Source organism: Lacerta agilis, chromosome 4 (genome assembly GCF_009819535.1).
Source record: "Lacerta agilis isolate rLacAgi1 chromosome 4, rLacAgi1.pri, whole genome shotgun sequence".
In the NCBI taxonomy this organism is placed as follows: domain Eukaryota; kingdom Metazoa; phylum Chordata; class Lepidosauria; order Squamata; family Lacertidae; genus Lacerta; species Lacerta agilis.
The window spans coordinates 36,605,305-36,631,112 of record NC_046315.1 but is presented as its reverse complement, the minus strand read 5'-3'; the positions used below and the strand labels follow the sequence as shown (position 1 = coordinate 36,631,112).

General features: G+C 39.0%; 1 protein-coding gene across 3 annotated transcripts in view; it reads right to left on the bottom strand.

Moving 5' to 3' along the window:
- Positions 1 to 25,808, bottom strand: part of EPHA3 (EPH receptor A3) — a 178,330-nt gene that overhangs the window by 47,451 nt on the left and 105,071 nt on the right. For 2 of the 3 annotated variants that reach the window (XM_033146737.1, XM_033146735.1), the window contains exons 3-6: positions 25,212 to 25,367; positions 23,855 to 24,190; positions 6,778 to 6,902; positions 2,982 to 3,144 (exon numbers count right to left, since the gene is read on the bottom strand). In XM_033146737.1, coding sequence (XP_033002628.1) covers positions 2,982 to 3,144; positions 6,778 to 6,902; positions 23,855 to 24,190; positions 25,212 to 25,367 — 780 coding nt within the window. The remainder of the gene's footprint in view (positions 1 to 2,981; positions 3,145 to 6,777; positions 6,903 to 23,854; positions 24,191 to 25,211; positions 25,368 to 25,808) is intronic. The other variant, XM_033146736.1, reaches the window with a different exon arrangement.

Genomic DNA, 25,808 nt, shown 5'->3' with positions numbered 1-25,808 from the left:
ACAAGAGGCTTAAATCAGCTCTTTTTCAATTGAGCTCCTAATATGAATAGAAAATGAAAAATTTACACCAGCTACTCCTTAAGGTCTCATTCCAACCCTCCATCACAATAACCTCTAAAGGGCCAAACTAGACCATACATTAGCTTTGTATCTGTGTCCTTAAATATGGGTTGTTTCAGTTTGCTTTTTACACAAATTTAATAAACAAACAAACAAACAAACAAACAAAACTGGCAGGTTATTTGTAAAATAGCACACTGCACTCAAGAGCATAGATAGAGAGTTAACAAACTTGGTCTTTAAAAATGCTTAATTGTTTTAAAGTCAATAGATCAAGTCCAAAGTTTCAAATGCTATGCAGTGGTGGGGATTTAAAGTTCCAAAAGTACTTAAAACATAATAAGAATATTGAAATCCAATTCATGATTTTTAAGTAACCAATTAGTATATCCACCAAAATAATATCATGATAATAAGGTACAACCAGTCTTCCATCTGTTCTGCAAAGCTTTATATCACCTACATTCTGTTCATTTGCCAGAGGCATCCACATGCATCTTGGTTCAAGTTAAGACAACACAAAAACATATTTCTTTGCCATCTATTCCCATATATCATACCCTAAATGGTTTTATATTCTCTATGCATCATACAATCTATTCCATAGACTGAAGGTCACCATAATAAGTCATTAGTTTGCTAAAATCAGGAGCTCAGCTACTTTCCAGAAAGAAGCTGGAATTTCAAAAGCTCACAAATCTCAAAAATTCAAACAAGGTTGCTTGGCTTGCTGCTAAATTTTCTCTGTTTATTTTTGAGACCTTATACTCTCCAAACAGAGCATTTCTTAAACTTCAGACACTCAGGCCTTATGAGAAGTCTGTCAGAAAAAGTTGCTGCCATGGTATCTGTGGTATAATCTGTGTTATGCTATAACTTTGGAATTCCTCCCACCTTCCTCCAAACTCCTATGTCTGACAAATTAATCAGCACCAACTACTAGATGGCGATATTATTGCTGACTGGTAGTGCACATTGTAATTGAGATGGACATATTTTCATAAATGCTATCAAGGGAGGTGATTCTCGGACCCAGTGGTTCAATTAGGGGAGTCAAAAGATAAGCATTTGTGTTTTAAAATATAGAATTACATTATGTACATTTCAAATGGTCTGATGACTTGAGTTGGCTTTGGTTGTTGTTTTATTTTATTTTTTATGAAGAGTCCTGCAAGATCAGACAAAAAGCCTAGCTAGTACAGCATTTTGTCCTCAGAATGGGCAAGCCCACAAGCCAACAACATGACATTGTTAATGTTTAGTGCAAGCAAGGGTACTATACATATTCTGGTTAAACAATGTCTCTGCCAAAAGTTCTGGAACGCAGGACTTTCCCAGAAAATGGCTATTTTGTGGGGGTTCTTGCATGTATTTGTCACTCCATCAACTGCAGTAGTGAATGCAGGATAACATGATAATTCGAGAACCTATCTCAAAGGTACCAAGGAGTAATAATGAGCATGTAATGTTGTACAGTGGTACCTTGGGTTACGAACATAATTCGTTCTGGAGGTCCGTTCTTAACCCAAAACTGTTCTTAACCTCGTAACTTTAGCTAATGGGGCCTCCTGCTGCCGCCATGCTGCCGCCACATGATTTCTGTTCTCATCCTGGGGCAAAGTTCTTAACCCGAGATACTACTTCCGGGTTAGTGGAGTTTGTAATGCGAAGTGTTTGTAACCCGAGCTGTTTGTAACCCGAGGTACCACTGTAATGAGTTTCATGAACTATTGAAAAGTTTAGTTTATTGTATAAAGGTAAAGGTAAAGGACCCCTGAGAGTCAAGTCCAGTAGCGAACGACTCTGGGGTTGCGGCGCTCATCTCGCTTTACTGGCTGAGGGAGCTGACGTTTGTCCACAGACAGTTTTTCCGGATCATGTGGCCAGCACGACTAAGCCACTTCTTGTGAAACCAGAGCAGTGCACGGAAACACTGTTTACCTTCCCGCCGGAGTAGTACCTATTTATCTACTTGCACTTTGACATGCTTTCAAACTGCTAGGTTGGCAGGAGCTGGAACCGAGCAACAGGAGCTCACCCCATTGCAGGGATTCAAACCACCGACCATTCAATTGGCAAGCCCTAGCCTCAGTGGTTTAGACCACAGTGCCACCCACGTCCCCCGTTAGTTTATTGTAGGTTGCATCAAATTGTGTCCTTCTATGTACAGAGTCTTTCCATTTGGAGCCTATGATCTATTCTAGATGAAGCCCTTGCTAATGGAAGAGGAGAGGACATGTTCCAACCTGTAGTCCCTCGTGTCACTTTCTATTCTTTCCCAGAGTCCATAGCGACATGCATTAGCAGATAATAAGCAATGCATACTGGGGCTTAGTGTAGAAGCAAGCCAAGCAATATAATACAAAATGGCAATTCATTGACATCAACCTTTGCTTTGACTGTAATTTGCATGAAAAGTTACGATTCCCTTCCTAACAAACCAACACCCACCTATAGGGGAAAACAGGGAAGCTTGCCTGAAGTTAAGTTAATGAAAGCACCACTCTGTGTACTTGGAAGTGGGGTGTGTGTGGTTTGAAGTGACTGCAGTTCTTTTGGAGTTCAGAAGTTTAGGAGTCCATAAGTTTAAACAACAACGTCAGAATATTATGACACTGTGGAACTTTTAAATTTCTTTCCCGGCAGGAGCTCCTGCCTAGCACAGGATTCATTTAATTCTGGCAACATAAATAAGATATGGCAGGAGAAAGTAGGAATACCACCTGCATTATTTTATAGTATATTTCTCATAGCATGTTTTAAAATAATGACAATATATAAAAATTTATAGGCATGTTAGCCGGAAAGGCAGATCATAAATATAGAATCACATTTGCTGAACTAGAGAGGGAATAAAGCTAGCCAGCCATATAATTTTTGTTCAGGAAAACATTAATATATATATATTTACAAATACATACAATCTGGGCTGGTTTCAAACTCAAACTTGCGGCTGTTGGTTCCATATCCTGCAGCCGTCCGAGCTCTGATTTGGAAAACATAAGTTGTGTCTGGTTTGAGGCCACTGATGGTAACATTGGTGCTTCTTGCCCTTAGAATGGTGTAACTTGTCTCTTGCTCCTGCTTCAGAAAAAAAAGAAATGGACACATTAAAACCCAAGATAGGGTGGCATATTGACGTTGTCTCCCACCTCATGCTGGCTGTGTAAACAGCATTTAGAGTGGACGTTAATTGGATTCACATGCGTGTTATCTTCCTGCACCAGAATGACGAAACAGATCGGTTCCTGATGTAATCAGGAATTGTATTAAGAGTATTAAGATTTTAAAATAAGGTACCAACAATAAATCTATTTTTCTGATCGATGTCTTTGGAGACAATGAAATCAGATCCCAAAACCAGGGGGCAGAGGGGAAAGAAAGATCCAATCCTACCGCCTCCTTGCCTTGAGAGGAATCATAGAGTCTATTACTATTGAAAACGTGAGGGTGCAGAAATGTCTTGACCTTTGTCCTTGTTGGTGTAATTTGGAAAAAAATGGGTGAAATTGCACTACCCCAGCCAATATTTTAGTGGACTTATGATTGCTGACGTTCTATTATTGCAGATAAAAAATAGAGTCACAGTGCATTATGATTTTAGGCTGATTAATCATGTGTGAAAGTGTTTTGGCTTTCTCCTTTTCCCTTTCAAGTCTTTTTTTTTTTTTACCAGATTGACACAGGCATCTGATTGAAATCAAGGTCCCTTAACATGGCAAGACATCCAGAAGATGACCTTATGCAAACCCTCCCCTTTCAGACTAATAAAAATAATGGGCTAATAAAAATAATGGATTCAAGAAACATAGGAATAATAGAATATATTTTGCAAATGTAGAAATATAAAATACATGGATAAGCATATTTATAGACTACGTTTTTTGTAGAGGGCACAAGATAAAACAGAGGGCACAATCTAAAGTGGGGAATTCCCATAGGGTAGCTGAGTCTTTCTTTCCCCTCCTCTGTAAGTGCAGGGAGTGCAAAACATCATTCGGGAGCAGAAAAAATTATCTGCACAGCTTCTATATCCACCTCCAAGCACCACTCTGTTCAGTGCAAGTTATTCAAGCTTCAGAGTATGAATAACCTGCAACAAAGTGAGAAGAAGGGCTGAATAGAGATACTGTATGAGACAAATGCAGCATTTCCCCCTAGAAGCATGTCTGTGCTGCTAAGTGCCTGCACATACTGTAGATAGTGGCAGGGGAAAAGGAAACAGGGCTTGGCATGCATTGGATAGTGTCCCTTAATTTGCATTCATCGCTATGTCACAGACAGCCAAACCCAAACATGTTTACTTAGAAATAAGCCCCACTGAATTTAATGGAACTCCCTTCCTAGCAAGTGTGTCCAAGATTGCCGCCTAGGTAACTATTTTAATAGCCCAAAAGGAATAGGTTTGCCAGTATAAATGTCATCATTTTATGAATCTGAATGGCTGCTTAAGTGGAATTTCTGAGGCTATGTTTGCATAGTCAGGGTAGTTCCTTCTTTTTAATAAATATGCAAAAGAGGAGATTTTGTGGTTATGGAAAGGTCACATTTCTTATTATAAAAATAAATCTGTATCCTATACCCACTCAACTGAGAGTAAGCGCCACTGAAATCAGTGAGAATTATTTCTGAGTGGACAATATAGGATTGCATTGTTAAGCTGCTTGGCAAGGTTTTTTTAATATATATATATATATATATATATATATATATATATATATATATATATATATATGTATATATATATATAAATGAGATGAATGGCAATGTATCTTTAATAGTACGATAATTTCTGTTTTGTGTTAATGATCATATCAGATTTTCACTGTACAACAGCCTCTAGGTTTATTTTTTCACAGAACCAGAAACAGAAATTCAGAAAATGCTGTACTTTATCATTAACATTCTTTTTTATTTTAAGAAAAGAATGAATCACTCTGATTAAACACCCAACATGTCAGTGATTTCTTTGAAAAGGCCTGTTATCCCCCCACCCCAAGCATTTCTGCCCATTTTCCCACAAAGCAGAACTGGATGGCTCACAAAACCAACACATTACCAATAAAATAATCTACCAGAGAATATTTCTCAGAGGATAGTCAATTCTATATTTCATAGCGAGAAATTCTGCCATTAATGCATCTCATGCAACAAAAATGTTCTAGTTAATTCAGGATGGGGAACTTGTGGCTTTTCAAATGTTGTTAGATCCAATGCCCAACTTAAGGCAAGAGCCAAATAAAATAGCTAAATTTTAAATGATGGGGAATTACTGTTCATATACAGATATTCCTCAGTGGTACTCTGTAAAAGTCTAAGAGGCGCCGTTCCAACTTGATGCTCTTCATATGTTGTTAGACTACAACTACCATCATCATTGACCTTGCTGGCAGGGACTGATGAGAGCCAGAATCCAAAAACATTTGGAGGCAACATTTTTGGGGAAAGCCGCTCTAGATGTTAAGAGTACATAACCGCTGTTTTGTATGCTTGTATGTCATGAACCCCCTAGCACACAATTATATTCCAAAATACACCTCAGGCCTTTCTCCTGGTGCCCTGCTAATTAAAATGTAATGGGTAACTACTAGGGTAGGGACCTTTTCACATCTGAGTTATGGAATGTGCTTCTTTGAGAAGTTCACTTGGAGAACACATTGTGGTCTTTTTATTTTCACTGGTTTTTAATTTTTTAAAAAATCTTTTAATGATTACAGATATTTATTGAACTTTAAGTTCTGTGAAATTATTCGTGCAGTTGTGTGTTTGCTTTATTGATGTTATCCTCTGTTGCCGGCTTTCTGGTGTGTTATATATTATTGCTGTTTTCTATTTATTTGTCATGGGGCATCCTAACAAAAGTAGTAAATTAATAAATAAATTTCACTGGGTAAATGAAGGGAAAGTAGAATGGATGATAAAGTATGTCAACCAAACATAGTGGGGGCAATAATTCCCTAATTTTGATTTTTCCGTACTAAATCCTGTGGTTTTGCTTTTTATGCCTGGTTTTCATTTCTAACTTGCAGGTTTTAGTTTTTTTAAAAAAACAACACAAAATGATGAGAAAGATCCGATATATGGAAAATTAAGTAACATTCCCTCCCTTCCCCAATAGAAAAGGTTAAAACAACTTCTAAGAAACATGTCTTTTTCTGTATCCTGAAACACGGGCAATTATAGTACCTAAACAGGCCTTAGAAATTAATGCTTACATGACTTTACCTGGAAAGTTAATTGCTAAGTTGAGTAATATAATATCTATTTGGAAAAAATATTGAAACTTACGCAAATTCAATTATTTTACATTGATATCACAAGTGTATAAAACAAACAAGAATTCCATTTCTTAAACGTACTGTGTAAGTGGAATTTTAAAGGACAGTTGAGATGATTATGTAAGCTTCTTAAACTGATGTAGTTTATGCATTTATACAAAAAGCCTAATTAAATAATAATAATCTGATCTACGGTAATATTAAATGCAGCCACTGAAAGCATTAACATTAATATGATACATCAACAGAATGTAAATGTTGTTCTATATTTTTGTTCATGGTTTGGACAGCTAAGCTTATTTGGAAGAATTTGGATATGAATGTGAAAGAGCATTTTTACACAGCTTTCAACTTCTTTTCAGTTTCTTATCTTACTCTTCTCATAACCAAACTGAAAGGGCCAAGCCCACCCCCTGCCATCTTTGCTGTGCTTTCCCACCTTTTCGTAATACTTGACTTCATAGTCCAAGATGATCCCATTAGGATGTTCAGGCTCTTGCCAAGAGAGAGAGACACTGTTCCTGGATGTCCGGTCTTTTCTAATTATTGTAATAGGGGATGGAGCTAGAGTGGAGGAAAAAAAAGAAAGCAAATGGAGTTTATCACTGTTCTAATCCTTGGCAAGGAGATGGTGTTTCCATTTGATGGGCTCCTGAGTATAAACCTGGATCCGTATCAACACTCAACAGCTGGATTATAGACTTCTTACCCAAGCCTTGAAGCAGGATAGCCTGAAGGAAAACGAGTTAGGCTTTCTATTGCTAGACGACTGGTGGCAAATGAGCAGATGTTTCTAATCTGCTACTATAATGTAAGCAATGAAATACATTTGATATATTAAAAAGTGAAGCAAAAAAAGTGCTCAGCCTATTTATTATGATGTTGTAGTGTTATTAGTACCAGATTCTGCAGCTCATTGATATTTTTTTTTTCATATTCCAGGCATATGACAGGACTGGAGTACATTATGGGCAAGGAGTCCCAAGAGGTCCAATGCTAATAATAATCATCATCATCAGTGTACTGTTGAACATACACTTTTCTGTGACATTCTCTGTGGTTCCCCTATCCCAGTCTACTTCAATTTTTCCCCACATCCTTAACAATTTTCTACAGGGCTTAAGCAAACATATAGGTTTTGTTTGTTTTTAAAAAAGACACCACTAAAGCACAATTCATTTATCAAGACACAGGTAATTTTGCTGACATAATGAAGAAACACAAGTACCAAAATGCAATGTGGTGAAACATTATATTTTTCATATTCAAGTTGTCCTTCATATGGTCCCATCAGGACAGGGATCACAAATGTGACATCCAGAGGCTCAAGTATGCCCACCTCATGCCCGAGAAGGGTCCCAATAAATATCCCTTACAAATCAAGAATGCATAACATACTTTTTGCAATTCCTGTAATATTCTGTTAGCACTGAGTCAGTCTCTTCTACATTGAAGTCATTATGCTATGTCCCAATAGTAGCCATTTTGTGTCAAGCCACACCCCATAACAGCCACTTTGTGATATTCCCCCTCCCCCAACCATCAGCATCAATTTTTTGTATGCCATGCCCTCATGGCAGCTGTTTTGTGACTGACATCCATGGCACTTTCTTTAAATATAAATAAGCCCACTGGCCCAAAAAGGTTGGTGACCTTTAACTATAAAATTAAATATTCTACTAAATGTTTCAACAGCTCATTCAGTGAGCCCATGGTTCATGCTGGGTATCCTGGTAATATGGCAGGACACTAGATAAATGGAAAACCAATTACCCGATGAAGATGACATGTAAGAAGTAAATGCATGCCAGTTTACATTTGAAAATAGCAGATAAGGTGAATATTCACATTTATTAGAAAATCGGCCTGGAATTTTATTTCAAATCTGCTCAAACAAATGGTAGTTGTATTGTTTATAATACAACTGTATAGTCATAATGGGTTAGAAACAGTCCAGGTTACTTGAATGAAGTTCTCATAGACATCAACTGTAACACAAGTTATGACAAAGTTACTCCATTGATTTCATTGAGTCTTCTGTTTCCCTTAGTTCAGCTCATATAATTTTATTGACCCCAAAACCCCATAGTTTGTTTGTTTTTCCCCAAATTACAGATTTCTGAGAATTCATCATCAAAAAATCACCACCATAATTTTCAAATAAAGGTTTTAGTCATAAATATGGTCAACGCTTAATTAGGGCGATTGGAATTAAAATTAAAATTAAAAGCTGATTCCAGATTCATTTAAACCAGAGAAATGTGAAGGCGCGTCCAGACTAAGTTCAGCTTCATGCATACAAGTAGTGGTATAGTTGCTGCCAAAGATGTTTTCATGCAGTTGGAATGTCTGTCACAAGACACAGGGGCCTGAAGGTTCTTGTTTGTGCACACTAAGGTTAATGAAAATTATAGGAGGAGCCTGTACTGTAGTTCATTTCTATGATAGCACTGTTGGCTGTGCAACAGTAGAAATAATTTAGTTTGTAATTTGAGGGTGAATTATGTTATCAGTAAGTCAGCTAACCAAGAAGGTAATAGTTGTGCAGATGTTGCTTAGCAACCAGGCAAAGTTGTAGAAAGCTTGCTGACACAACATGTGCTGTGATTGGCTACGTACTTCTGAGGGAGTTCTCCCCTGAATGTTTGGTTGAATATCTACTTGCTATGCACAATTCCTGAACCTCTGTTCCTTTCTCCTCGGATTACATTCTGTGTTCTGCTCAGTTTTCCTCGGGAAAGTGTTATTAGGCTTTATTTTCTCCCCGGACTCCATCAGTGTTTTTAAAGGGACTTTGCCAGCAAACATCACCCACAGCATGAGCTCCTCCTACATGGTTCAGGTGCTCTGGCATTACTGGAGTGACGCAGGATGAACATATGGCTTCTATTGCTTGAAATGGTTTTTTGACAGCAGCTCTGTTGTTGCCTGAATGGATAAAGCTGCTCTTAATCTGGGCACTTCCGACAAACACAACAGAACATGCACGCACACATGCAAACACACACACACACAAGTAGAAGTTCAGCATTATGCAAGCAGCTTCAGCTTCCCATATACAACTACTAAATCTTGCGAGAGGTCTCACTGGCCTCTATGTCCCCAAGTGGAAACATGCACCTAGGAGAAGCAACTTCACATAACTGAAGCCTTCCTTGCTGATCTTTCAGTAACAGTCCCTATGACCGAAAAAGCATCACGTTTAAAACTCAACTGTGGCAAGACCAGCAAGGACTGGTCCAAGAATTTCGTGCATAGAATACAAGTTGATTACAATAACTGATAAGCATTAAGCAACACAAATGGATCTGGATTATAACATCTACTCACTAGTAATTGCACAATCAGAAGTACAGGCTGCTGTTAAAAGATAGATACAATAATAGTCAGGCTGTTTTGAAATGCAGAGACCTATGTCATGCATAACTTACTACTAGTTCATCTTTACATTCTTCTAATTTGTACCCTTTAACATTTTAGTTTGCATTTTCCAAGCATAACAAGCTCATGCTACAATAGGTGCCGTCCATATTTATGAGTAATTAACAAATTGCTAAAAGTTATGATTTCCCACCACCACTAATAATACTATAAAGTCAATCAATATAGTGTTGATGAGACAAGGCTAACAATCTTGATGACAGTGATTGCTCCCAAATTGTTGTAATCACTTTTTACAGTAGTTTCAATTTACTTATATACTTCTCTCTATGAGTCACAAATAATGTTAGTGAGTTGATTGTGAATTTTTCAGAAATATAGCTGTTTTTGACCCCCCCCAGCTCCTCCAGTTACTGAAGCACTGAAGTTACTGTTGCACATAGTTGATATATGCCACACTGTGTGAATGGAAAAGTGAAATCTTGATTAGAGTAAACATGCTGACCTTTATTAATCAGACTCCACCTCTGAAATAGCAGAACCATTTGGGTGACCAGGTAATTTCTACACTCAGTTCTTTCCCAGGACTCACCAGAAACCACTAGATTCTGCTACTGAGTTGCTTCCCACACTATCCAAGCATCAGAAATTTTAATTTCAAGACCTAATAACTCTGCATATCTGCTGTGGGTACTGACGTATAGGAGATTCACTTTTTGTTTATACATATAAGTATTTATATACTGCCCTCTAGCAAAATATCAACATAAACAAATTTGAAGCAATCATTAAAATGGTTGGCTACTCAAGAATAGGGATTTTGTTCTCTCAGGTTCTCATTTTTCCAGTCTTCAATTCAGTTCTCCATATTTTGCTGCACTGTGTGATTTTTTAATTATTATTCTCTTAAAAATCTATCGGCATTTTAGTGCAAATTTTCCACAATAAACACATTTTTATATGTATTTTTGATTAATGTGCACATTTTTGAAAGCAGCTTTCTCTAATGTAATGCATTTTCTCCCCCCCCCCATTTTTTCATCAGTATATTCATTTTTATGGACACTTTTCCCGAACAGATGAAATTTTGTAAAGACTGGTTCGTGAACTACATAGCAGAATTTGGACAAGTGCCAATTTTAAAGGTCACCTGTGTTGCAGTTCACGATTTATTTATTTATTTTGCAAAAGTATAAATTGATAGGTTTGGCTTCAAATGATACATGAACAGAATTTCTCCCCCAACCCTACTCAAGAAACATTTTAAACAACTGCATAGGGCTATCAGCTTAAATAAAAAAAAAATTTAAGAGATGCCTGAAAGTCTTAAGCAGACATGGATACTGGTACAAAATTTACTCAGTCAGTCAATAACATCATTCCGTATATAATAACTAAATCCAAAACCATAAACAGTCAAACATTAAAACATATACACCAGCAGTATTGAAGAAATAACAGCAAAACCTTCACTGAATATAAAAGCCAAAGGCTTGAATGTTCCAACATGGGAAACTCTAAATGGCAGCAAACTGTTAAAGGATAAATAAATATTCTTTATCTGCTAAAAGCTGTTACATAGATTTTGGAGGCAATGAAAGCAAGTCTGGGAGTGAAAAAGCTCATTCTTGTAAGTGTTTAAGATGCAAAACACAAAAGCATGAAGCTTCTTGAACTCCTGACAATAATTTTAGATTTACCTTGCTAAAATTGATTTGCTAGAAAAAAATTATCCCTAAGCATATCATGCATCTTCCTTTAGCTTAGTAGCAGCTAGACATAAATTTCCTTATTGATTTAAACTCCATGTGCTGTGCTTGTATTTGTTACATGAAGAACTGGGCTCCAGATGAATACATGACAAAAGCCATGCCTGCAATGGGTAGTTACTGCCTCCTAATGGTTCCTAACTGTTCTATTGAGACTGTAGACTATGGTTACCAGATTTTTTTTCAAGGAATCTGTGGACACACACACAAAAAAAAATCATGCTTTGTTATTTTAGGAAAGGGTTGCCCAGAGTTCTTGACCTTTTGGTAGGGGAACTCCAAAGTTGTCAGGTGTGTACCTCAACACAAGGCAGGGAGAAGCCCATCTACAAACACACAAATGCCCCTAAAAAAGAGTTTGGGGGGGAGAGATCGAGTAATGGCACTCGCTGGTCTTGGGAAAACACACATTAAAACACACACACAAGGCTCCCCCCCCTCTTTCTTTCTCTCTCTCGCAATGCAACACAGCTCTTTTCTAGGCTCCTCCTCATCTTCTTCACTGCCTTAGCATCTCACTCACCCCCCAACTCATGTGCACAGAGCCCGCAGCAGAATAGCGCCACAGGCTTTTCTGCTGTGGGCGGCTCTGCGCGATTTCGAGGTGAGCATTACCTGAGGAAACGAGCCAGAAGGAAGCTCTCTGGCTCGCGCCTCAGTTTAAATAGCCCCCTCCCAGCCAGCGGATTGGCTGGCTGGAACTTTGATGTGGCCGGGACCTCCGGTGCTGCTCGCTGCTGTGACACCAGCCATGTTGCCTCACTGGAAGTCCCCAGGCATAAATCAGGGGGCATTAATTAAAATCCAGGGACATTCTGGGGACAGATTTTGTCCGGGAACAGATTGGTGAATATGGGAACTGTCCCAGGAAACCAGGGACGTTTGGTAACCCTACTGTAGATTCTCTATAGGGATCACAAAGATTCATATGTATGCAGCTACCCAATGCTCTCAGAATGATTCTGGGCCATTAAACTGGATATGAGGGGAGTATCTAAAACCAGGTACAAAGCGGCACATGAAAAACTTGTTTCGTTTCTTTCTCACCACCATGATAGAACCCAAAATTTCATACCTGCAGCATACCATGGTGATTCACATCCAGTATGGGCTTCAAATATTTAGATAGGCTGGAGTGTAGTGTTCACAAACCTGTTTAGCTTTCCTGGAGGACTAGGTGGACTCCATGATCATCATACCACTGCAGTTTTATCTAAGGCATAGCAGAATGCATCACATATCTAGGGAGAAATTTTGCTCCCTAGTGGTGCCACGAAATGTAAAAGACATGCAATAGTGGGAAACTGATTTCTGAATTCAGGTCCCCATCACTGAAGCCCAAGGAAATGAGGTAGAAGAGTTTGAAGAATTTAGGAACATGTGTTGAAGCTTCATTCTGGGCCCACAGGTTTGCTGTTGACCAGTTTGTGCTCTTGTCTCCGCTCAGCATTTGTGCGCTTTGGATGAAGCCCTGCTCATTGCAGGGAGGTGGCCTAGTTTAGCCTCAACTAACAGAAGGGTCTCTAGCAGCCCTGATACTCTGGGACTTGTTTGCAAGAAAGGTCAGTTTTGCCTTCTCCCTTAAGTCCTTTCAGAGCTTGGTTTTCAAAAAATCCCATTCAGAAAGCCTTTGGGAACTGTTGATTACCGACTGCTATCTTTTGTTTTTATGTCTTAGATACTGTTGTTGCTTATGCATCGGTATGTGCTGGTTTATTGTATTGTTTTACATTACTACATGGGATGACTTTTATTTGGTAATTAGGTGGATTCTGGCTTGGATCCAGACTAAGCTAGTTGAGATTAGGTCCCACTGAAATGAACATTACTCATGATTTCACTTCACAATGAGTTCAATGCAACTAACTTAGGCTGCAATTCAGATGTGAGATTATTCCATCTTCCAGATATTTCCTTACCTGTTAATTTTCACATAAAAGGGATCTCTGGGAATCAAGCAGAATCTGGTGGCAGTTCAAAGCTAATTTCTGTGTTGTTACCAGAAAATAATCTATTGTAACCCTTGAAATTTGCTGCAGTTTTCATGCCCTCACTGCTCATGTAATGAAATTTTAGGTGGTATTCTAGCATACTGGACAGTGAATCATGGGGAAAGAATAGAGTGAATGCACAGAAAGGGTGGGGGGTGACACTTCCAATGACATTCCTTGTTGTGTCACATCACACCAACTGGTGCAACTAAAATTTAATGCAATATGGGTGGTTTTTCGATTAAAAACCCATAGCTCCATAATGCAACCGGTGCTGCAGTGTACCAGGAAAACTAAAGCAATGATCCTCATGTCTGAATGCAACCTTCATCTGGATCCAACTCTGTTTCTGAATGCAAAATCTGCTGTTAAATTCCATATGAATGAATAAAATACAACAGTGTTTAAAATAAAAACTAACACAACTCTTTCACAAGGTTTTAAAGCAAAAGAACTTTTAGTTTTCAAATGACTTCTAAACATGTGACCTCACTAATTATGTATTTCCTTGTAGGTAAGGTAAAAGGTAAAGGACCCATGGACTGCTAAGTCCAGTCAAAGGTGACTATGGGGTGCGGTATTCATCTCGCTTCAGGCCGAGGGAGCTGGCATTTGTCCACAGACAGCTTTCCTGTTTGTCCACAGACAGACAGCATGACTAAACCGCTTCTGGCGCAACGGGACACCCTGACGAGTGCCAGAGCGCACAGAATGCCTCGTATGGATACTCTAAATGCCCTTTACACAGAGACTTATGCCCTATTCCACTGGGCCTCCGCATTTCCTAGAACTATTGTATGTAACCTTTGAATGAACAATACTGCAGTTTATCATGCAAATGTACACTTTAATTGCAGTATTCTTACAATCTTAAAGTTATTTTGCTGAGGGAAATCTGTGAAAATTTGACTATTCTACTTCAGTATGCCTGCTTTTGTTTGGTTGGAAAAAACACTGTCAAAAACTACTGCTTTTTGGCAAGTCTTCAGTGACCCATGAAACATCTTGGGAAGAGATGTCTCACAGCTCGGTTCGCAGATGACTGATAGCACAAGCAAAATAATTACAATGTTAACTAACTCTGATAGGTTCCCTATTGGGAACATCACTGAAGAGGGCAAGTCATGAAGAATGGTCTACATTCTCACCTTTGTGTGGTGGTCCCTGTAGATTACATAAGACATGCCTGAAGGATGGGGATTTTGGATGAAACTTGTCTTGCTGCTATTTCTTTGTGAACAAATAGATGATTATATTCTCTTTATCTCAGTCAAACACCTTTCAGAAACAATGACTTTTCTTGAAAGACAAAGCTTTCCTTTTATAACAAGGAGACATTTTGCAATTGAGCTCATACAATTTTGGCCACTATCCACCAGTTCCCTATTTGTTTATCTGACAAGTGAAATGGCACAGGTGGAACATCTGGCCCAACAATTTCTATAAACATCCTCTCATTAAGAACTGGTGCATTTTTTTTTCTTGACTACTTCTTTCCCCAGAATTCATGCTATATTAGCAGAAGGGGAGATGAGGGTCAGGCTTTGTTATAGAAAGAATAAAGTTGTAAACGATTTGTTGTTGTTGTTGTTATGTTATTATTGGTTTCTATTGATTTATTGGTTTGTTTGTTGCCTGTATAGGATATTGTGTTTTTTAATGTTGGATGTTTTGTTGTACTTTTATATATGTTGTAAGCCGTCCAGAGAGACTGGGGAAACCCAGCCAGATGGGTGGGGTATTATTATTATTATTATTATTATTATTATTATTATTATTATTATTCCTTGCATTTTCTCAGAAACAGAAAGCTGTGTAAATGAGCTGAAGAATTACGAAACGCATTATGATTCTACAGCAATGAGCATGACTGTTGAACTCCATAGAAATCATCTTTTTGCGTGTTCAGACCCAGAGACCTCCCCCCTAAATAAAAACACAGTTGACTCAAATTTTAGTTTTGGTTTTTGGCAGAATTTAGGCCACAACTTTATTGATTACAGAAAGTGAGTGGTTGCATAGGCTCTGGTTCGACTAGCTCCCTGCACCCTTGCAGGTAGTGCTGACCCATAACTCTATCATAGGTCAGCCAAGGGTGAACACCTGAGGTAGGTGAAAAGCCCAGGAACAGACTATGTCCACTCCCCAGATGCTCCCCTGGACTCAGGCATGGGCATAAACCCCTCTCGGGTGTTGACCAAACCAAGTTGAGTCCCTGGATTCCTTTAACGGAATACCCTTCACATAGGGATGGTGAGACTGTTCTCCCATCCCTATCACCTGAACTAGTGCCTATCCACAACCTTACAAGTTGTGACGATTTGATACATGGCAGACAAAACCCAGGTGGCAACAGTCAATCAGCCAAGTGGGGAAATTCCTGCCGTGCCCCTGTCCCAATGACAGACGACATGATGGCATACCAAGGTCAATCACAAAATGTCCTAAATATAGGGAGAAGTGGGCGAGTGTTCTGATGCACGAGCCGAAAGAGGAAGCTCTAGGTCACATGCATGGGTATAAATAGGTCCCTTGGCCCGTTTAGACTCTACCCCATTGGCCAGATTTCACCTAGCAATGAGGGACCTACCAATCGGGTGTTGTGGCTGACCAATATACCCACCCACAACCAGGAGGTCAGTCTCCAGGTCTCACCGCAACACGTGCCCTCTTTTAGAGAGGACATGCTTTAGCAGAGGTTGAGCCTCTAAGTTTCCCACAAGGTCAAATTCCAAGACTGTAGTGATTCAAATGGCTTCTTGATCAAGCTCAAATCTTATGCACTGATGTAGGCAAATGTTCTAGGGAAACAGGGCAGAATTTGAACTAAAAAATCATATATAGATAGGTACACAAAGAAAAAAATATCCTCATTTGGTGGAAATATCAAATGGACAGCAAGTGCAATTTGCCAAAATAAAACTAATTTTAGTACCTATCCTGCTGAATAGCTTTGTTTACAAAGCGCAATTTCAAGCATTTTAAAAGTTAATCTTTCTCTGTAAGAACAATCCGTGGCAGTTAATTTTCACTGCTACTGTTAAAATGCATATTAAATTTTGGCTTGTTTCACTATTTCATGTGCTGTTGTCTGTCCATCTCCTTTTTATAGAGATACAAAGTGAGTGAAACTAACGTGTTCCTCATATGTTTAACATGTGTGTGATAAATCAAGGATATGCCAAGTCCACTTGAAAAGTAACAGGCTGCACAAGATATTCACTTCAGGAACCACAAATTACGGGGCTGTGGCTTTCCCAGGTGGAGAGGTAAAAATCATGTATGCTTTTGTAATGGTTTTTCTGGAGTAAATATGTTCAGTGTTTTCAGTTTCACGCACAAAATAGAAGCTTTTATGCTGCTTTGTCATTCCAGTTGAAAAAGCCTCATGGTGTTTGATGGAGAGATCCTGATGCCAGCTGTATGAATACTGTACAATTAAAGTATTCTCCTGCCCTGCCAGCCTTCTTAACTTCACCTTCTCTAAAATGCAGAGTCAACTGCTGACATCTTAAAGATCAATGGTGAAAGACAGTGTGATCACCCTTGTCTGGAGTGTAAGGATTATGCACTGAGAGCTTTGCTTCAGCAGGTGCCTAAATCTTATCTAGGGTGGTTCACAGCACTGCTCTTGTGAAGCTTATTATACATCCAGCTGCTGGATATCTTTCAAAATAAGGAACTTCCTGGTAGCTGAAAGCTCTCAGCTATGTGGGAATCTGAAGGCAATGCATCTAGTTCACTACACAGAACAATGCTGCTGTGCTTTTCATTTTATGCAGCTATAATACCAGTACTGTATGGGGTGGTGACTTGTCAACATTTTAAGATCAGTTTATGGCTCGAGGGCAGGGGAGCTGCTGAAGACAAAACCAAAGAAAACAGCCCTATTTGTGCATACATTGTTAATTCCAATTGATTCAGTTAGGTTGAATGGGGTCTTATTTTAGGCAACGGGTACAATCCAGATAAATTTAAGTGAGCTAAAGTCCAATTAATTATAATTTATTTGAAATTTGACTGCATTTTAAATAACAGACGTTCTATTTCAAGTATGCACGAGGAAAGGAATATCAACTAATGGCTTGCATGTGTGAATAGGTCACAGGCAGGACTTTAATATTCCCTCAAACACCATTGCTTTTCTATGATTACAGCTCACAAATAAGCTGCTTGTCATCAAGTGATGAGAAATTACAAATTTTAATCAGACTTGAGTTCATAAATCAAGAGTGGGGAACTTGTGGCCCTCCAGATGTTGAGGGGTTCAATCTTGGATCAGCCCCAGCCATCCTAGCTAATGGCCAGGGATGAAGGGAATTGTAGCCCAACCACATCTGGAGGGATACAGATTCCCAACCCCTGAGTTGGAAGAGACCTTGGTCAATTCCCACTTTTAATCAGCCCACACAATCCAGATTACAAGGAGACAATCACAGATGTACTGGCCATTGAAAGGTATTTACAAATTTTCTCCTTCCTTCCTTTGTAGCTCATCAAATCTCAGAAATTCAGAGTTAGCTAAAATAAAATATACAATATAATCCCCCAACACAAAATTAACACTAGGCAGGCATATTAAAAAATTAAGATAATAGTATTTAAGTACCTGCCACACACTCTCCTTCACTCCCCAACCCTAAACCACTTCAGTTCTCCACAGTTGCGACAGTCTTTATTCATGCTTCCAGGGTCAGGCTGCTTCATGGGAGCAGGGTGGTGGTGATTGTTTATGTAAGGAATTGATGTCTGAATGCTACAGTAAGCCTTTTTAAAGAGCTGATCCTAGTGGGGAGTGTGAGAGGCACAATTTGGACTTCGATTCAAACAACAAACTACCCGTTTCTGTCTCAAATTCCTTTCCAAGCACACACTATTCTTCCCACTGCTCTATGTCTCACCCTTCCAACCTTTACCAGCAGAGAGTTAAATGCTCCCCTTTTCTTTTCTGAAAATTGAAACTAAGCAGTCTAAAAAAACATCTAGAGTTCAAAAGGAGAGCAGGTGAAGAAGAGAGGAGAAGAGGTGGAGAGATGGATGGGAAACTTTGGGTCTTGATGGACAAGGCTAGATTTAAATCACACTGAATTATTTTCTGAGGCTACCCCAATTGCAGTGTTTTGGAGCAGGGATGTTGATCTAAATAAACAGAGTTGTTCTTCTCATGTGTCATCATTCTTCTCTGAGTTTTGGCTGTGAGAGCAGGGTGTAAAAAAGTGAAATTAGACTATTGGGTGGCATAATTCTTTTCCCTTAAAAAAAATGTTAAAAGAAAGAAAAAAATGGGGACTCACAATTTTCTCTAATGAAGGTAAAAATCACCTGGAACTATCTGTCTGAGCATTGGTAGGTTTCTTGCCCAGGGGCACTTTGAAACTGATTGTGATTTCTATTTTCCAATTATAGCAAAACAATTAAAAAGTTATAGTCTTTTTCTTTTTTAATAAACAAAACATTAAATGTTCGCTACATGAAAGTACCTGGATGGATCTGCTTGAAATTTGGCAGGCTTAAGCCATTCTTGAGGGGCTTCTTCGCCTAAAGATCTCACCCATTTTTGTAGAAAGTGAAAAAATGCAAGAGCTGTTTTCAGATTCCTCATTACAGTAAATGGAGTTGAAACAAAGCTTTGGATTTTTAACAGATCAGATTCAGACCCAAATAATGAATGAAATTGGAATGACACAGAGCATATCTGAAACAGATTGGGCTGCTTCCAAATGCTACAGATGCAAAACAAATCTTGTGGTCACTGCACAAGATTATATCTTATTTGTCTCGACTTTTCATTTGAGAACTACTAGCCGCGCATGGCAGAAATTATTTTTAGTTTCTTTTCCTATTCTTTGCTGTCTGGTATTGAAGAATACAGTGGATACTGAATATACTGTAGGAAGGTATATTTACACTTTATTTTGTGGCAGAATATTGCTCCCCCATTGTAATCTTGAAAGGGAGAGGGTTGTGGTCCACTGCTATCCTAGTCTTGATTTAAGAGATTTATACAGTTCCAGTCATTTACCAAAAGATCCAGATACCTATAACCAAAATACAGCCAATTAAACAAGTTAAGGTTCTTAAAATAATAAAGAACCCAAAATCTGATCTGAAAACCTATCTGCGAACTAAACATTGACCAAGCAGACTAGATAAATCTGCATATCAGCTTGTCAGAGTGGCACAGCTGTCCATCTCTCTCCATGACACATTCATAATTAGCACCTTGCCTCAGGGGATTGTGGATTTCATATAATTCTCCTGTGGCAGTCAGTGACCCGTCCTAAGCAGGGTTGATTGGTGTTATTAGATAACATCTGTGTGAAAACATATTATTGTGAGTTGAGATGAAGTCTTGTTCCCTTTAGCATGGCTGCTGATAACTACAGTTATAAGTCTGGGCCTTAGCATTATAATATAGTGGCAGAAGCCTGATCATATGAGCTACTAGAAGCAGAGTGTGCTACTCTTTCCATGAGGCAGTTGACAACAAAACCCACCTAAAAGTATTGCAATACTGCTGTTGTCCAAGGCGAACTGTCCTAGACTCTATGCCAACAAGCACATGTGATGCAAGGAATAAAATGATGGCTTAAGGACGTGGCTTTCTGAACTTCTTCTGCTTCTTTGTGTCCTGTTTTGCTTGGACAATGCTTGAAATGTGGAAACATATCAGAGAATGGCATGGTTACTCCCCACACCAGTCCAATACCAGGGCCGGATTTAGGTTTGATGAGGCCCTAAGCTACAGAAGGAAATGGGGCATTTTATATGTCAAGCTGTCTTTTGTCAACAACAAATTGTTATCACTGTTGTTTTTGTGTGTGTGTTGAATATATGCTATATGGTAATTTATGGACCTAATAGGTCCATACACAACACAAAATATAGGTTGTTTAGCTTATATGTAAATCTGACACTGGTCCAATACCCATCCCCAGAAGCGGACAAACCTGATAAAGAAGTAACCACCTCATCCAACCATTCTGTGTGTTTTCAGCACATCAATGCAGACATCAACACAAAAAACTGCCACTGTTTTGGGCAGAGAAGTTCCTCTGAGTTAGCCCTAAATAGTATATAGGTAAAGGTAAAGGACCCCTGACAGTTAAGTCCAGTCATGAACAACTCTGGGGTTGCAGCACTCATCTTGCTTTACTGGCTGAGGGAGCTGACGTTTGTCCACAGACAGTTTTTCCGGATCATGTGGCCAGCTTGACTAAGCCGCTTCTGTCGAAACCAGAGCAGCACATGGAAACGCCGTTTAGCTTCCCGCCGGAGCGGTACCTATTTATCTACTTGCACTTTGATGTGCTTTCAAATTGCACTTTGATGTGCTTTCAAATTGCTTGGTTGGCAGGAGCTGGGACTGAGCAACGGGAGCTCACCCCATCATGGGGATTCGAACCGCGACCTTCCGATCGGCAAGCCCTAGGCTCAGTGGTTTAGACCACAGCGCCACCCGCGTCCCACCAGTATATAGGTACAATTCCCCAAATGTCTTTCATTACAGTCAGAAGATGGAGTTCTTTTACAAAACACTGTACTTCTATAATTGCATATGTGCCAGTGCAAATTGAAAAATGGAAACATGGTAGCCTGTGTTCCACCAGGATATGCAACTTTCCATGTTAACTGTAGGAAAGGAACATGAAGGAAGCTCAGATCTCCCTTCACTGACTCATCTGCATTGCTGCGGCAAAAGTCACCTCTCAACTCCTACTTCCTTCCCTCCTTCATCTATTGCTAATAGGCAAAACTATACACAAACTATCCACAGAAGCAGCATACTGCACAGAGGAGTATGCTCACAGGTGGTCACAATAAATAATTAGGTATTGTTCTGGTTTTTCTTTATTGGTATTATTCCACCACACAACTTGTCAAAAAGGCAGATAAGAAATATTAATTAACCAACACATTGTAACTAAATATCTCCATAAAGAAAGCATCTAAGGCTCATTCTGAAGAAAGTAGAGAATGAACTACATGGTGGCTGCTACAGAAAGTTGAGATTCCTCCACTTCCCACCAATGATAATTGTGAAATTTAAAAACAACTATAATTTCAAGTAATTAAAGTAATTTCAAGTTTAGTCTTCTGTACTTCAACAAACAATACTTACTAGAGACCTATCTATTGCAAGCAAAACTTTCCACAGTGAAAATTATACTCTCATTCATTCACTGTTCATGTACAGAAAATCCCATAGGCATGAATGGGCCTCTCTAAGGCCAGCTGAATGCCATAAATCACAGCACCAGCACTTTAAAGCAATATTCATATAAAGCTGCTGGTGATCAGGATTTGGGGAGAGCAGGAAACATGGAGGAACAGAAAATATAATCCATAATATTATTAAATCTTTGTAGTGCCAGTGTTAGTATTTTATATGTCTAACATCAAAGCACTTAATTTCCTCCACTTCTATTATATCAAAATTAATCACTTACATGACCACTGTAATTTATATTGGAGATTACTGCTTTGTGTCTTTCATTAAAATCTGATTTTATTAATAAAACACATTCTTTCTGTGACAACAGACTAAAGTGTTATTTGACACTGCTGACTGGAGATTGGGAGTTAATCCTAATAGTTAATTCTGCCAAATCCCTTGATAATAAAACCACCGAACAATTGGAAATCTGTTTCTGTTTGCTTTCACTACAGTATATTCATAGCATCTCTCCTTATGCTACAGAAGCTAAACTAATGAAGACAGTGTCCCTAGTACTTATGATGCAGGAAAAGAGAAAACACTACCTCACACCAGAAAGTTGGCTCTGGCTGCTTGGCAAAGAAAGCCCGCATGCCTTCTTCATCTCTTGTTGGCTCTCAGATGGAAACAGTGATAATGGAGGGGCTGAAATTTGCCTCTATGCCTGCCAGGTGATTGGAATTTCAACTGCTCAGCAGAGACAGAAAAGGGGTACATGTCTCCACCACCTCTCATCAACTAATGGGGGCAGGGGAGGTTCTGCTTGTTCCTGACCTCATGCTACATTTCTACAAGACCCCACTCCCTGGGGCAGGATTATGTCCTGGTGAAAACAAATTGTTGTTTGACCACAAAACACCCAAACGTTATGGACATATGGACCTACTTCTTATAAAGACAGACAGAATACATACACACACACACACACACACACACACACTCCAAACAAATATGAAAGCTAAAAAGTAAGAACAGCAGTTGTAACTAGGGAAGGGCAAACATCTGCGGAACTCATTGGAATGACTTGGAAATGAATTCATTACTCAAAAATTGGAAACAATTTCAGTTCATTTTCAGAGCCCGTGACTTAAACTCAACAAAAACAAAAGGAGCCCCTTCCTCCTTGGCAGTTGACCACTGCTCAAAACATCCTCCCTAGGCTTCCCTTTATTTATTAATTTCAAAAGGTTTATAATTTAAAATTAATTTTAAAGAAGATTTGAAAGATTTTCAAAAGATTTATAAACAATTCACATTATAGTGGCATGGTATACAAGAAATCGAAAGTGATACAGTTAAAGTAACAGCACTACATTAGTAGACAATCAGCAGACAATAACTAAGAATTTTATTCAGGAAAGGTGTGGGTAAATAAAAACGTTTTGAAAATGCATCTAAAATAATAGATTGTTGGCCAACGCCTTATCTCAAACAGTTATGAATTTTGCATTAAGGTGGACACAACACAAAAAGACCTACTATTGGCATATGCAAGGCACATAGCTTATGGACTAACCTCTTGGACAACTATATGGTATGTACTGTGGTAGCCAAGCCTTGAGGTTACCAGTGTGGGGCCACTATGGTCAGATTACCCTTGTTCATGAACATGAAGTTGGCATTTATGTTGAAGCTGGCAGAACCTCTTATTAGCCACTGAATCCACTTGATGAAAGATGAATCAATAAGTAACCCCAGAACACAAACCTGTTCCTTCATAGTTTGTGCAGCTCCACGCAGAACAGACAAAAGCCAACTTCCCAGAATAGGGAAGGCCTTCACTTGCCAGGATTCATTTCTCATTCATTTGGCCCTCATCCAATAAACTTCTTTACTAGCAAGTAGAAATGGGGGTGGGTGCAGCAGCAGCAGAAAGCAGAATGGAAATAATATTAGCTTCCCCCCCCCCCACATACCCCTGATGCACTGCAGATACTCTGTGGCATGGCATACCATACCAATGGAGAGGTAGCAGGGACAATGAGAAGAAGAAATCCCTTCCTTCTCCCTGCCATCACGGCAGCCACTAGTTCTACCTGATGGTAAGTAAGGTGAGGGATGCTCTGAGGGAGGAAAGGATGATGAGGATGTGGAGAATGAGGCCTGGAAACTTCTCAGGTTCAGACAGCAGAAGAACAATGAAAAAATGGTACTCACCAGCTTGATTGGTCGTAATGATGACTGCAGCAAATTGCCTTGCAAAGGTGCTCAAATCTGACACACCATTAACTGCATCTATCTCAAAGGTGTAATTTGTGTGAGCCAGGAGGTCCACCACAGTCACGGTGGTGTTGGTGAGGCCGATCTGACGTGGAAGGAATCTCACATTAGTACTACACGGATCGCACATCTTTGCTGTTCCTCCACATTTCTTGCAGATAACGTTGAAAGTGACATCTTTCCTGCCCCCCGTGTCCAAAGGCCAGCTCCAATCTAGGATGACTGATGTTTCATTGATGTTAGAGATAACATTTCTGGGAGCAGAAGGTGGTCCTACAGACGTAACGGGAAGAAAACGATGATTGTTTCATCTGTTTGAATTCAAAGACAATAAAGCCACTCAAATATGCATTTGATAATGGTAGTTGTCATGTTTTTTAATGATCTGCCTCATTTCCCCAAAGACGTTTCTTAAGAGTTGTTTTTCTTTTAATGGTCTCTTGCAGTAACAAACTAAGACTGCTTTTATACAGGCGTTTAAAACCATTTGCTATTGATCATAATCAATTTCATGAAACATCTGCTTGAAAAGTCTAGTATTGGTACTACAAATATTCAAGGAGGGGTTTCTGTGCAGCCCTTAGCTCCAGGGGTACAAGGAAACCCACACTTGAATTACTTATCCCCAAGGTGTATGTCTGAAGAGGTACAACAATGACTTAAAGATTATTATGGCCTGCAGTAACATCAGTTTTCCAACACAAATCACAGGTATCAAGCTTTGTTGCTCCTCCTCCTTTGTTAAAATCTTATGTAGATGGCACATTGCAATGTTAGATAAGCAAAAAAGATAGAAACCATGCTTAAAGTAGATTAGCATGTAAAGTTGTAAAAGACATTTATTTCTGCAGCTATTAATAAAGATGACCTATTTGGTTCAAGAATCAAAATGCACAAAAATAATGAGAGAATATTATCAGCAACTACAGTGCAACAGTATAAAAAGTTTTATTTTCAAAAGATAGATTCCCTCCCCCGTGATGCCTTCATTATACACATTTAGGTGCTAGACACAAACATTCCTTTTTAACTGGGCCTTTCGCTGATTGACATCTGATGCCCTTTAAAATGTGTTGCGGAACGAGGGGTTATTGGGTTGTCTTTGTTCTTATTTTTATTATGCATTTTGTATTTTTATATTGTAATTTTATGTTGTGAACTGCCCTGAGATCTACGGCTATAGGGCAGTATACAAATTGTAATAAATACTACTACTACTACTACTACTACTACTATACTTACAGGAGAGACTGAAACACAAGCATCATTTTTTTATTATACTGAGGTTACTCACTTGTGCAAGCCATAGATGGAGGGTCTCTCTCAGAGCGAAAGTAATTCTTTTCACACTTGCAGTTCGTAGAACCTTCCACATTTGTAGAACTGTGAGGCGGGCATTTGGCACACTTAACATTACCAGCAAAAGCTTTGTAAAATCCTGGTCGGCAAGCTGTAAAAGAACAGTAGTTGGTTAAAATCTCTCATATAACATTGTTCTATCATTCTTTGCTGAAGATGAGTAATAACTAAGGGAAGGATGACTACTAGTTCCTGTAACAAAATTAAGCCAAAATTAAGTATGATTTTAATGGGCTTCTTTCACCCTTATTTTCCCCTCTTTTGGAGTGAGTTTGGAATGGTTTCCATTGGTTCAGTGGTATAACATCTGCTTGCATGCAGAAGGTCCCAGGTTCAATCCCTAGCATTTCCAGGTGGAGCTGGGAGAGACTCCTATCTGAAACCATGGAGCACTGCAGTCAATGGGTATAGTTAGTATTGAGCTAGATGGACCATTGGTCAGACTCTGTATAAGGCAATTTCCTATGTTCCTTTATTGGGAATTTAAAGTCAATATGGAAAGACAAGACATGCTGGAGAAGCATGCTACAGC